The following is a 14,931-nucleotide window of genomic DNA, read 5'->3' as shown; positions in this document are numbered from 1 at the left end:
GTACTACATTTACATAGCATCTACTATTTAAAATACTGCCATTTTCAGTGTAGATAGCATCCATCACTATTTACACAGTTTTTGTTAGCATTTAGGGCAAATAGCTGCAGTCTATTTTATTATATTGTAGTAAGCAAAACTTTTTTTTAACCTTTAACATTATATTAAAAGATTATAAATAATATTGTAAAAATAAGAACAGAAACAGTTCAGAAAAAAGTATATTTTGGGGGGTTTGGTGCTTGATCACTTTCCAGTGAGTGTAACCAGAGACATGCCTGAACATGCCTTGAACTGATTAACCCTGTAAAGTCTGGCATATGAAAAAATAATCAGAAACAGTTTAGTGACCCTTTCGACAATCTAAAATAAACGGTGAGAATCATATTTGATACATAAATGAAAATATTGAGCTCACACTCGAGAAGAGAGAAAGAACATTTTATTCGAGGCCCAAACTGAGCAAACACATGCAATTTGGTGTAGTTTCCGAAACTGACATGGTCAAAAAGTACGATGAAATTCTGATATCGTGTGATGTAAATCAATGAGATCCTAGACTACTTAGATAAAATGCACAAATAAACAAAAGACGTATCAACTTTGATACACACATTTTAACATGATTTTTCTAAAAACATTTATGGATAAGTAAACTGAAGTTGCTTCCGTCCAGTACGTGTTCATCTTAAAATATTACTAACAATCAGGGCTTGACACTCATAATATGAGAAGTCACTCATATTAGCCACTTTGGCGAGTTGGAATTTAAATATATTTCTCAATTGTAGTTCTTTAAAAGGGCATCTGAAATAATAAACTAGGTGCAATTTAGTGTTGTCAAAAATATAGATTTATTCGATACTGACACCGAAATATCTGAAACTCTTCTAATACTCATTTGCTGCAGATTAGATGTACAATACCAGCAGCGCTTTCTCGCCATCTCATCTCTCCGACATATGTTGTGCTCAGTGCGGCACATAAAGCCGCCTCTCAGTATTAAATCGTGTTATTTTTCACTGATTATTGTGCTTAAAATGTCAAATACACACACAAAATAATGTCAAAATGCCAGTCTTGGCGAGTATTCATGTAAACACAGTCAGTTCAGTTTTAAGTGAACGTAAACAGTTAAGAATGAAAACGGTGTAATGGATCAGTGTATTTGGTTTTAAAGTGACAGAAGTCTAATATATCTGCTGCGAAATTATAAGATATTATTAAAAATACCTGTATATTACCCTGGATCACAAAACCAGTCTCGAGTCGCATGGGTATATCGGTGGCAATAGCCAACTATAAATTGTATGGGTCAAAATTATCCATTTTTCTTTTATGCCAAAAATCATTAGGATATTAAGTAAAGATCACGTTCCATGAAGATATTGTGTAAATTTCCTACCGTAAATATATAAAACATGTATTTTTGTGAGTGAATGCAGCACAATCGTGAACATAAATGCACAACTTTAAAGGAGATTTTCTCAATGTTTACATTTTTTTCACCCTCAGATTCCAGATTTTCAATAGTTGTATCTCAGCCAAATATTGTCCTATCATAACTAACCACACATCAATGGGAAGCTTATTTATTCAGCTTTCATATGATGTATACATCTCAATTAAAAATAATTGACCCATGTGACTGGCTTTGTGGTCCAGGGTCACATGGTATTGCTGTCAAAATTGTGGCCAGTGAAAATGCAGAGTGGCTAGTAACTTTAGAAAACCACTCGCCACAGTGGCTGCGGAGCAAAAAGGTTAATGTCAAGCCCTGTACACTACATGTTAGAATCATACTAAAAGGCCTTTTACTTGCTAAAAATGTATAAACTATCAATCAGAAGGCATGTAGCAGATTGTGTACAACACATCATACAGAAAAGTAGATCATGATGATCATTTGATCACAACTTTATGACCCAAACATTCAACACAAGCCCCCATGTTGACGAGACACAGGAAAAGTTGTTTATTGTACAAAATATACATAACAAAATACACATATTGTATGCGACAAATCATGCTCTCCAAACAATGGAGAACTCAAGAGCATTAAAAGAGTTGGATAAACAGAGGGAGAGACCAGCGCGTAGTAGCGAACGTGGGGGACCTAATCCTTCCTTGGACACGCCAACACATCACCAACACTGAGTCACTCTTCATTAATATCAAGAGAAGCGAATACACACACACACAAATAATGTACACAGAGCTCTCACACACACACAGACTGATTCATTAACAGCTTGCTCCCAATCCTAGAATGCCAAGCAAGTGTCCAGATGGCTGGTAAAGCCGGCTCTCTCTCAAGAGAAGCGCATCCAACAGGAGCGCTCGCTCGCCATACGGAGCCGAACGGAGGAGGGAGTCCGCCGTTACTCAGAGAGCGACCCAGAACAGCGGATCGAGTGTTTACCGAACCCGCCTGAGGCTGGTCAAACGATCCCAGAACAGCAAGCCGTGAAGAGAGATTTGTCAACAACAGCAGTGCTTCAACATAAGAGACTGGCATGATGCATCTGAAGCGAACGCAATGTCAAAACCATATATTCATAAACTATTCATTTTCATGACCACAAAAACAGTTTGTTATGCTAGCGTGGAGAAGAACCAGTCAGCAAGTGCCTATCAAAACAATCCTTCCCCAAACCGTAAGCAGTCTCCACTTCAAAACTATACTTGGCAACTTGGCCCCAAAGCACGTGTGGAAAACGACTGCATTTTAATGAAAATTGGGCGAAGGGAAGTGAAAATCAGTCACAAGACTAAGCAGTTTCCATTACCAAGTGCTAGAAACATCTCAGCTCATCTGAGCTACTCGAGTCACGACGTTCCTTGTTTGCAGATGAAGTGTAAAGTTGGGAAATAGGACACAGAGAAAATCTGCCCACTCCCAAAGACTAAGATGAACGGTTGGGCTGACTCCATTTGAGTGAGGAAGTCTTCACTTTCTGTGTTTAGTATCCGTACTTATCGTTCAGATGTGTCCGACCGTCACCAGTCTGACCTGTTCAAAACACACACAGGATACAATCATGTCTTAGTTTCACCCGCATGTACCGGTGCAACTCGGAAAATGAGAGTATTAGTTCATTTATTTCAGTAATTCAACTTAAAAGGTGAATCTAATGTATTATATAGACTCATTACTTGCAAAGTGAGATATTTCAAGCCTTTATTTGTTATAATTTTGATGATTATGGCTTGCAGCTTATGAAAACCTTTTCACAAAATTCAAATTTTGGAGCCATAATCATAAAAATTATAACAAATTAAGGCTTTAAATATCTCACTTTGCATGTAATGAGTCTATATAATATATTAGATTCACCTTTTAAGTTGAATCACTAAAATAAATTAACTTTTGCACAATATTCTCATTTTCCGAGTTTCACCCGTGTGTCTGGTTAAAGAAATAAAATAGCATTTGCAATGTACTTAACTTTCATAATTTAAAGCAAACTAATGTAGGACAGGACTTTATTTGGTTTACAATAAGGTGATTTTGTTAACATTTGTTACCTGTGTATTAGTTAACATGATCTAACAATGAAAATAGTATTCATTAATCTTAGTTGATGTTAATTTTAACATTTACAATAAATTATATTATTTAATGGACCTGATCTAACAATGAACAGCTGTATTTTTATTAGCTAAGATGATCAAAAATTAATAAATGCTGTAAGAAATGTGACGTGTAGCTCATTATTAGTTAAATGTTAGTTAATGCATTAACTAATGAACCTTATATTGTAAAGTGATCCCCTTATTTCTATCCATTAGGGACATTTATCAAGAATGTAAATAGTTAGATTTTCTGAATATTCTTTAAATGTCAATAAAATCTAATATTATTCTAATATTCTGTCAACAAGAAAGGATTCACACACAAAGCATTATGGAATATAACAAAGGATATTGTACTGTCCCTTTAAAAAATAAAAAAGTATGTGTCCTTGCTGAATAAAAGTGGATTCTGGCAGAAACTGGACAAAAAAAAGAAGAAAATAAATAAATATAGAGAACCTTATCTTGTAATAACCCTGTGACTTTAAAGTAAACTCTTTGGCCAGGTATTAATGTGTTTTCCCACAATGCAAAGTCTCTAATCCTCTGAAATGTTAGAACTTTGTATGAAATATCCTAAGATCAAAAAAGCTAATAATCGCTGAAAATAATGTGTAGTATTCAGCGAGGGCCTGTAAACTGAGATGAAAGTGCCAAGAATACTTGATTTTCTTGATTTCTATATATGGTTTCATATGACTTAATAATATCACAGCCTGCAGAGATGAAGAAGGGAAGCTTTGTACCTGATGGAGGAAGCCAAACGCAGTAGTCCGGGTCATCCTCTGGGTATTGCTTGGACATGGTCCCAGGAGGCTGGAAATAGAGAAATATCAGGGCACAGGAAAACCAACTTTCAATCCAATGTTGTGAAATCAACTTATGGACAAAATTGGAGCAGCGTTTCCTTCCCATGTGTTCAAGAGAACAAAATCGTCACTTCTTGGGAAATTGGCGCAACATATTTGTAATAAAAATGGAGGTTGCTGCAATCGGGGAAGAAACTGTGGCTCTTTTTTTCCTCCATCATAAATGACTTGCGTCTCAGAGCGGCAGAAGAAACTCAATAAACGCTGTCATGTTCTCTTGTGTTCAGATGCTGTGTGTTTATGAATGTCATTATGGCAAATTATTCTTATGACAGACTTTGACTCGGGCATTTCAGAATGATCAAACCAAAAACAAATGTTCGTGATATCCCAAAATGTGCATATAAATAGGTGGATGGAAACATAACTACTGTATAGATGAAACTCGAAAAATGAGAATATGGTGCAAAAGTTCATTTATTTCAGTAATTCAACTTAAAAGGTGAAACTAATATATTATATAGACTCAAGCCTTTATTTTAAGCCTTTATTTATTATAATTTTGATGATTATGGCTTACAGCTTATGAAAACCCCAAATTCAAAATTAGAAATATTGTGAAAAGGTTTCATAAGCTGTAAGCCATAATCATCAAAATGATAACAAATGAAAGCTTGAAATATCTCACTTTGCATGTAATGAGTCTATATAATATATTAGTTTCACCTTTTAAGTTGAATTACTGAAATAAATGAACTTTTGCACGATATTCTCATTTTTCGAGTTTCACCTGTAAGCTACAGACCGTTTTTACTAGTTCAGATTCATCCATACAGTGGATCCAAAAAAGTATTTGCACACTTATTCCAGCTAGCAGTGACCATGTTAAATCAGTAATATATAAAACAAATATATATTTTAAAGTGTAATTTATTCCAGTGACGTAGAGCTGAATTTTCAGCATCATTCCTCCAGTCTTCAGGGTCACATGATCCTTCAGAAATCAGTATAATATGCGGATTTGGCTGCTCAGGAAACATTTCTTGTTTTTAGCAACAGTTGTTCGTTGAAATCAAGATACATTTCTTTTTTCAGGATTCTTCAATGAATATAAAGTTCAAAAGCTATTCTAGCTTGCATAGTGACCAAATAATTAATCATATTAACCATGAACATCTTGTCTGACAAACAGAAAATGTCCAAATGCTTTTTTTCTTAATTTATAACAGTATATTAGTAGTTTTAGAAGTTTATATCTAATATTTTTTTGTAAAATGTTAGCTTGAAAAGTGTTCTTCAGTTTGTTTCTTTTAAATAAATGCCACTTTGTTTGATATTTTGTGGGTCACTATTTTTGTGGTATATTTTTATCACTTTAGTTAAATAATCTTTGGATGCATATCTTATGTCTTGAGTTGAGTCATTTACATAAATACTCACCCTGCCTGGGCCAATAACTTTCTTCTTTGTACTTGTCTTTGTACTCTGGACATTTGAGACATCATGGTCTACTCCTTCTGCTGGGATATCATATGGGAAGTGCATCAGATAACTGTCAACCATTATTATTCATTTAAAGTGAAGTTAGAAGCACCAAATGCAACAGCAATCAATGGACCAATGGAAGAAACTTCACATTTATGCCCCAAAATATGTGATTTTCTACCTTTTGGAGCAGAGTCACTTTTGTTTTTTTGAAGATGGGATGACTTATATTTCTCTTTATCATCAGATGTAACTATCTTAGCAGGCTGGTCCTCAAGGTCTTCTTTCTCTAGACACACAAATAGAAATATTTTAGTAAATACATATTAGCTGTGAAACAAAGGATTACAGGTTAACTTAGATTTTGTCCAATGTGGAAGTTGAGTTAGATTCTGTGAACAAACCTCAAAGGTAGACAACAAATAACACACATTTAACTCATTTTGAGTAGCACAACACTGCCTGCTTGTGGTCAGATATAGAATTACACTAAACAGTCTACACTGCAAATCTAGCATTAGTAATTTAGAAATTTCGAACACATTCCTAAGTACCCAGTGTTAAGGCAGAGGGTAGTCATGTTGGTCAAGGTCTAACCATTAGTGTGGTGTGCGCTGTCTGAGCTGGCCATCTCTGCAGACTGAATAACCTCCATGTCACCATCTGTGATAGCCTCAGTCTTGTTGCTTTCCTCCTCCTCCTCCTCTTCTTCTTCTTCCTCTTTCTCACCACCAGGGGGCAGTTCCTTCATATTGAAGAGCTCAGGAGGCAGATTGGCTCGCTTTGGGGGTAACGCCTGAGAGAGAGAGAGAGAGAGAGAGAGAGAGAGATTTAATACTCATTTTAATCATGTGAAGGTAATTGCACATCTATTGTTTTTATTTCAATTTGGAAAGACTCACTCCTATTGTTCCAGTCTTCAGTTTGAATTTATTCCCTCCTTTCATGGCTCCAAACAAAGGTAGAGATAACTTCTTAGGTTTCTCCGAGTCCGTGGACTGACTACTGTAAAAATAAAAATATTCACACATTTAGGGCCCTATGACATCAGTTTAATTTTTTTTCTCTCAAATTACGTGTTTTTCCCGAATACTTATACTTCCCTACTGTGTAGTATGTGATACTTCCCTACTGTGTAGTATGCGATACTTCCCTACTGTGTAGTATGCGATACTTCCCTTCTGTGTAGTATGCGATACTTCCCTTCTGTGTAGTATGCGATACTTCCCTTCTGTGTAGTATGCGATACTTCCCTACTGTGTAGTATGCGATACTTCCCTTCTGTGTAGTATGCGATACTTCCCTTCTGTGTATTATGCGATACTTCCCTTCTGTGTAGTATGCGATACTTCCCTACTATGTAGTACGCGATACTTCCCTTCTGTGTATTATGCGATACTTCCCTTCTGTGTAGTACGCGATACTTCCCTTCTGTGTAGTACGCGATACTTCCCTTCTGTGTAGTACGCGATACTTCCCTTCTGTGTAGTACGCGATACTTCCCTTCTGTGTAGTACGCGATACTTCCCTTCTGTGTAGTATGCGATACTTCCCTACTGTGTAGTATGCGATACTTCCCTACTGTGTAGTACGCGATACTTCCCTTCTGTGTATTATGCGATACTTCCCTTCTGTGTAGTATGCGATACTTCCCTTCTGTGTATTATGCGTTACTTCCCTTCTGTGTATTATGCGATACTTCCCTTCTGTGTAGTACGCGATACTTCCCTACTGTGTAGTATGCGATACTTCCCTACTGTGTAGTATGCGATACTTCCCTTCTGTGTAGTACGCGATACTTCCCTTCTGTGTATTATGCGATACTTCCCTTCTGTGTAGTACGCGATACTTCCCTTCTGTGTAGTATGCGATACTTCCCTTCTGTGTAGTATGCGATACTTCCCTTCTGTGTAGTATGCGATACTTCCCTTCTGTGTATTATGCGTTACTTCCCTACTGTGTAGTACGCGTTACTTCCCTACTGTGTAGTGTGTGAAAAAACGCACGCCAACAGAGTAGTATGTCCGAATTAGAGGTCGACCGATAGTGGATTTTACCGATAACGATAGCTAGGTTGGGCCATACTTGCCGATAACCGATTAATGAACCGATAGTTTTTAAAATTGATACTGGATAAAAACAAACATAACACTCCAAGTAAAACAGTGCTGAACTTTATTATAAAAATAAAAAAAACTGTATTGAACCATGAAAACATGCTAAATGAAATAAATATATAAATGTGAATAAATATTTAAGTCAATAAAAGACATTCATTCAAACTGAAACAAAGTAATACTCTAAATAACAAATAAAACCAGTTACATTCAAAATTTAACTATTTAACTGTTCTTTTCAAGCCAACTTAATTAATAAAAAAGTAACAAAATTTGTATTAAAGTGAAGATGAAAAAAATAAATAACCGAAATCGAATGCTTTTCTGATTCGTTTATGTTTCTGTCGGCTGTATGAACATATCAGTTTGCTTACGTCTCTAGCTTTAAATATGCAACTTCTCTGCATATTTAATGCATAAAAGTGACCAGCTGGATATGAACTAATGCAAATATAGAGGTAACAATTGTGACATTAAACATTCGGGTCGGACTTACGTTTATGTTTGTCAGTGTTTTAACCGCTTGAGGTACTACTAATGTTAGCGTCCTCTCAGCCTCTAAGGCAAACAAACATACTGGTGTGCTGTTCTTTCTCTACTAATGCAGCATTTAGTCAACAAATGTATCACTTTATAATGATATGACAATGTACTGTATACATACATTTGAGCTGTCGGTGCTTTAAACGCGCATCTGATGTCAGCGCTCTCCCGCAGCATGTGCTCTCAGTGCAGCACGCAGAATCACGTGTCGAAATAAACAACACGAGGCACGAGTTTTTATTACACCTCTAGAGGCCGCTCTTGTACTGCATCATGCCAGCAGACCCTTCTCAGCTCTCATGTGTAATGAATGACAGCGCGCGCTTCTCAGCCGCTCCAGCAATGGACGCAACCAGGAAAAACTATCGGTATATATTTTTGCCGATAACGATAGTTCCACCAGTCAACAATCGGTGCCGATTAATCGGCAAAACCGATGAATCGGTCGACCTCTAGTCCGAATACATAGTAGATATAGAAATGGCCACACAGCTCACCCGCCGGGCTGTAATGAGGGCATCTGGGTAGGTTTAGCCAGATCCGCTAGCTTGCGCAGTCTCTGACCTTCCTTCTTCAGCTCAGCTACATGTAAATGAAGCTTCTTTCTCTCCACCCCATCCAGAGCCACCTCACTCCGTACTGCGCTCATGAACGCATCCAGAGAATCCTCTGTGGAAGAACTGGAGCCGCCTGAACGAGGACAACAAACAGGAAGTGTAAACTTACACGTGACAAAAACTGTGGAGTAAAAACAGACTTTCCCCTCCTCACCTTTCCCAGAGGAACTGAGCCTCTTCTCAGTGTCAGCCAGCTCTTTTTCAACCTTGGCCAGTTTGGCTAGCTAAGAAAGAATACACATTACATCAATACCATGTCCAGCACACACAGGGTAATAATAATAATCACAAAAGAAATATTCTTTACCAGCGATTCATACGTATCAGGACGCTCCTGAATCTTTCCGGCCTTCTTCATGCGCTCCTTCCTCTTCTTCTCCACCACACCTGTCCGGTCAAGGAATGTGTCATCATCACTGTCATAAAAATCTTCATCTTCCCAGTTCTTCTTCTTGCGTTTGCGGGACACTGTAAAGAGAGTGGGTAACATGAGGTCAAAAAAGTCTATTGACCTGTCAGCATTTTTACAGGTTTTTAAAGACATATCTAGTTCAGTTTTGATTATGAAACTGTAAAGAGCGCAGGCTGAGAGGGCCTTCACATGCGATCTGCAAGCAGAGTTTCACAATACTGGAATTTCGATACAATACCTTGAAGAATAGCAATATGATATCGTTTTCAAATGATCTCATCATTTTTGTCCATCCATTGAAAGTCTAGGAAATCAATATTTTCAAGCTTCAAAAAGTACAAGACACACGTAACAGAAATCCATATGAATGGAGCGGTTTAATCCAAGTCTTATGAAGAGACATTATCGCTTTATATGACGAACAGATTTGAATTGAGGCTTTTATTCACATATAAACATTGATCAATTTCCCTTACAATTATATCTCCTAAATGTTTGCTCACTCAATGTATTTGTGTTTTTACAATGGGGTCATTTTGTTGCAAAGAGCTTGATTTCATACTTAGTCTGTAGTTTGTTTATTTGTTCTTATTTTATTACATTTTTTACATTTTCAAATGATAGTACAAATAAATAGAATAGAATAAAGATACAAATGAAATATATTTTTTCAGGTAGGTCTAAAAGTAATATTCAGGTAAGAAATACTACAGCAATTGAGTAGGTCTTCAATGTAAAAATCAAATTAAAATTAAAATTAAAATACAAGCTTACCTGCTTCCTGTCTCAGAAGACCTCGAGCCTCCAGGATCCGGCAGGCCTCTAAACAGCACTGGACGGCAGCGTCTTTCTTCTTCCCTGTGTGGGTCACCTCAGACATCAGCTGCCTGCCCATGGCATCATCCACCGGCAACCTAAAACACAGAAATATAACATATAAACATCCAAATAAATGTCATCAAAATCAACTGTATCATTTATTAATAAGTGGAAATTGTATAGCCACTGAACACTGAGCTGGTGCTAAACTCTTAGAAAACCAAAAAAGGTGCAAATGTGGTTTGGCTACAAATAGAGAAGAAGTGATTACTTAATTCTGCAGAGCCAAGAGCCATGGCCTTTCTCCTCATATTCAAACTCTAGTTCTTCTCCTGCAATGAAAATAAACATGTATGTGACTTCACAGATGTGTGTGGTAAAGACATTTATTACATTTACACAACAACGATGCACTAAATACGGAAACGTGTTTCCTTTGCATGTTTTTGAGAAATTTAGAGTACAGACGACAATCCCCGTTCACTCGGATCCACGAAAACGACTAAAAACACTGTATTCTGCTGTCAGGCCAGTTGTTGGCAATATCACTTGATGTTGAATATCAGACTGAACACGTTATACGCATACATTTTGTAGTTTACACGGAGACGGTAACAGTATCGTTTTCAAAAGTTTGCAACTCGTCCAGGCCTGCAAAACGTGGCTGTCGTGAAAATGAACGGCCAACAGAACGGTTTTCTGTTTTAAGTAGAAAGTCATGTTGTGTAAACAGCCCCTTAGTCTAACTTAGGATGTATTTCTATGGCGGAGAAAGCATGCTCTTCATTGAGAAAGTTCTAACATTAGTAATAAAATAAGAACAAATACACAAATTACAAGCAGAGATGAATACGAAATATCAAAGTTACAAAGTCTAATTCCGGTACAGAAATGAATAATTAAGCCTAAATGTAAAAACACTATTTGTTCACTGTAGAAATGAAATATATAGTTTAATCTTTGTTAAAGCTGTATTGTGTTGTTTTATTAACATTAACGACACAGACAACAGTAGGAATATTGGGTTTCTGCTCGGGCCGAGAAAAAATGACAAACATCTGGTTTATTTTTCAACTATGACAACCGAGAGAATACTTGCAGAGAATTTAGGACGAGTCCATCTTAAAGAAATGCAAAAGAGGAATCAATTCGGTGTTCGAGTGCTATAACGCGCCCCTCTCTCTCTCTGTGTGCGGCTGTGGTCACAGATAACACGTGAGTCCCGATTTTAGCCTCTTCTGCATTTAAAATAGTTTGAATGTGTAAATTGGCAAGACAAAACACATCCAAATTATAAAAGTTCAGTCTATGATGGTTAAATTTAGTAGTTAATCCGCGAATCACATGCGTGTCGAACAGTGGGACAGCTGGCCCGTATGCACAGATCAACTGCGATCCGTTGCACCATCCGATCATTGACCCTGTCAAAAAAGGTACAGTGCTTTTTGCAATTGGGTCGGTTCATGTTCACACCGTAAACAAACTGTACCAGAGTTGAGAACTTGAGTTCGATTCAATCGAACCAAACAAGGGAGGTGTGAATACACCCTTAAGTTCATATTTTTACCTTCTCTATCATAGAAGCCCTGCAAGGCCTTTTTAGGATCTTTTAAGTAAGCTGCTTCCTGATCCTCCTGGAATTCTGTGGCAAATGGATTCTCCTCATTCTCATCCTCTTCTGGCACGGCCTCTTCATCTAAACAAAATAACAAAGACACAGTGTAAGTTCGCAACAAACAGGCAGGTAGTTATAATGGATTGAGAAGTTCTGATCATTACCCATTCCCCACGAGCAGCCGGTATCTTCTGAGGAGCTTCTGGTTGTGGCACTGGATTCACTCTCCTCCTTCTCTTCCTCCTCATCTGAGCCATCACCCAGCATCCTCTTCTCCAGCGCTTCTTTCTGTTTTCTAGCACGTTCTCTGAGCTCTGTCACCGTCAGTTCAGATTCTGCTTCTTCGTCAAACTCTGGACCCTGGGAAAACACGTAATCTGGTATAATTGATGTTCACGTTCGAGCATGAGATAAATATATTATGAATATTGGTAACGTTATTTACTTAACTAAAAATAATAAAATATAATAATTATCAGGTCAACCAATTATTAGTTAGTTAGTGTACATAAAAAAATAATAATTTCAGAACTTCATTAACTGCTGGACTTTTAGTTACAAAAATATAACATAATATTGGTAACTGCGGTTTCTGGTGGAACCGTATTACTGAAGCTACATTACTATTGTAAAGCCACAAAAAATACCATTTATGAACAAGTAAGATGTCAGTACCTTGGTGAATTAATCTGGTAATCATTCAGTATCATGGTAAATATCAAAGTAGACCAATAACACTTAAAACAAATATCTATGATTTCTTTTAAACAGTGTAAGAAGCTTTTAAAATATTGTTTAGCTATCCCAAACAGTTGATGCCCCATTGATTTCAATAGTATTTTTATTTTATTTTTATGGCTACCATCAACTGTCTGGTTACTGACATTCATCCAAATATCTTCTTTTGTGTTCAGCAGAAGAAAGAAACTCATACAGGTTTGGAACAACTTGAGGGTGAGTAAATGATGACAGAATTTTCCTTTTTGTGTGAACTATCCCTTTAAGAAATACATACCTGCAGAATAAAGAGTCTCGTGCTTCCCCCGAACTTTAAAACATGTCCCACTCGGAGCCTTATGTATGTTTTAGCGGGTATTTTGTTCTTATTCACAAAAGTCCCATGAGTGCTGCCCAGATCATAGGCATAGAAGCCCGTGTCCTCTCCCACGCCGCCGTCCTGCCCGGCTGTGCCCCGGTACTGAACCACGGCGTGATAGCGGGAGATGGACGGATGCTCCAGAGACACGTCACACACCGGCAGCCGACCCACCACGAAGTAACTCCTCTGGGTCAGCGGGACCGCGTCTAGTATCGCCCCGTTTTTCAGCAGCTCGAACGAGTAGCTGATGTCAGGAACAGATCCCCACGGGGGCTCGGTGTACGGGACAGGAGGAAACTTGCCCGCCGGAGGTAGATTGGCAGTGATCTTGGGTCTGGTGTCTTTTGGTTTGGGCTGGACCTGGGTCAATGACATGACATGCATCTTTTTGTGTCCAAGTGCATTATTTCCTTTTAAACTAATAAGATCAACTATTTCCAACATTGATAATAAATCAGCATATTAGAATGAATTCTGAAGGATCATGTGACACTGAAGACTGGAGTAATGGCTGATGAAAATTCAGATTTGCATCACAGAAATAAATGATATTTGAAAGTACATTAAAATAGAAAACCATTATTTGAAATTGTAAGAATATTTCACAATATTACCGTTTTTCTTCTGTATTAAATAAATGCATCCTTGATGATCATAAGAGACTTCTTCCAAAAACATTAGAAATGGTAATGTTTCAAACTTTTGACCGGGTACTGTATATCACTTATTCTATAAAACCTATTTAGTTTGAATTCATTTTTAGTATATTTAAATAATACACATCATTTCTATGTTTCGTTATCTTAAACCCCCAAGATGTCAGGTGGTGCAACGGTCCGGACAAATGAACAGATTCAGAAAACGATTTAATAAGGTGTCCTAATAACGAAAAAATGTAAACTATTATAGCATAATTTTAGGTTTGAAACCTTTCATATAAACATTTTTCTATATATCAGTAGTATTAAAGCTGTTGAGATAATTGAACAACTTTTTGTCAGGGTGACAACTGCAAACATGGCTCTTATTGTATAAATATAATTATTATCTATGTAATAACAGTAAACATGATACTAATCCTTGTGGCAGAGTGAAAAGGTTAGTAGATCTCTCTCCATTGTCTCCAATAACTGTTACTAGTAAAAACTGCTCATTTCAAGTAACAGTTATGGGAAGGTTGATACACTTTCCATGTCAGGTGGTACAACTACAGTATACATACATTCATTCAAATATTTGGTTGCACCGCCTGACATAAAAATAGTCACAATATGAATTTAAACACTATGAAATGTTATTTAACAAACGAAATTGGTTTAACGTTAACGTTAAACACATTGTTAAATGATTTGTATTTGTCAATGACCCACCTTCTGTGCATCAGCTCTCTCGGATGATGGATGATCGGACGGGTCTGTTTGAGTGTCTGTCGGCTGGTGTTTAGTATTAAGATGTGTGTTGTTATTCTCTGATTTTAATTCTTCAGCGAGTTTCTTGGTTGAGTTTGATCCTCCTGGTTTCCTAACCGTGAGAGATGGAGCCGCGAAAATAACCGGTTTCTTAAAAGGATCATCTGTGTTTTCATTAGTGCTGGTGATGTGCTGTTTGGTATCACAGGTAAGGTCCAAACTCGTCTCTGTTTCTATTTCAGTTTGATTATTTTCTATTTGCCCGCTGCGTTCAGACTCCATCGTGTGTTCAGTAACCGACATGGTGTGTTTGGTGTAACACTTTAATGATTCCGTTCCTGTACTCTTGAACAAATTTTATTCTTACAAAAAAATCTTATTTTGTTCATAAAAAGAAATGTATCAGAATATGTTAATGTGGATGTATAAT

The 14,931-nt window shown here is 37.1% G+C and overlaps 1 protein-coding gene across 4 annotated transcripts; it reads right to left on the bottom strand.

Moving 5' to 3' along the window:
- Positions 1–425: 425 nt before the first annotated feature.
- On the bottom strand, positions 426–14,839 carry slc4a1ap (solute carrier family 4 member 1 adaptor protein). Of its 4 annotated transcripts, none has more exons than XM_079632318.1 (15): positions 14,463–14,839; positions 13,009–13,452; positions 12,158–12,353; positions 11,946–12,074; positions 10,650–10,710; positions 10,334–10,473; positions 9,455–9,615; positions 9,302–9,371; positions 9,028–9,220; positions 6,773–6,875; positions 6,468–6,666; positions 6,052–6,159; positions 5,826–5,905; positions 4,323–4,392; positions 426–3,013 (listed from the first exon to the last, which is right to left on the bottom strand). In XM_079632318.1, exons 1-15 carry the CDS (start codon positions 14,802–14,804, stop codon positions 2,964–2,966), a joined length of 2,346 nt encoding a protein of 781 aa, XP_079488444.1. In that variant the 5' UTR covers positions 14,805–14,839; the 3' UTR covers positions 426–2,963. The 4 variants fall into 4 exon arrangements, with proteins under 4 accessions (XP_079488444.1, XP_079488445.1, XP_079488446.1 ...); XM_079632319.1 differs by having other exon boundaries at positions 5,826–5,902; positions 14,463–14,826; XM_079632320.1 differs by lacking the exon at positions 13,009–13,452 and having other exon boundaries at positions 14,463–14,829.
- Between the last annotated feature and the right edge of the window lie 92 nt (positions 14,840–14,931).

This window comes from Phoxinus phoxinus, assembly GCF_949152265.1.
Source record: "Phoxinus phoxinus genome assembly, chromosome: 13".
Taxonomy (NCBI): domain Eukaryota; kingdom Metazoa; phylum Chordata; class Actinopteri; order Cypriniformes; family Leuciscidae; genus Phoxinus; species Phoxinus phoxinus.
The sequence above is the reverse complement of the archived record's forward strand: the minus strand, read 5'-3'. Positions and strand labels throughout refer to the sequence as shown.

Excerpts from the sequence above, each read along its gene's own strand:
- slc4a1ap (XM_079632318.1), bottom strand. The coding sequence starts at position 14,804 with ATGTCGGTTACTGAACACACGATGGAGTCTGAACGCAGCGGGCAAATA. Across the intron at positions 12,075-12,157 it reads CGGCTGCTCGTGGGGAATGG|ATGAAGAGGCCGTGCCAGAA; the intron begins GTAATGATCAGA and ends TATTTTGTTTAG. Across the intron at positions 3,014-4,322 it reads CGTTTGGCTTCCTCCATCAG|GTCAGACTGGTGACGGTCGG; the intron begins GTACAAAGCTTC and ends TGTTTTGAACAG.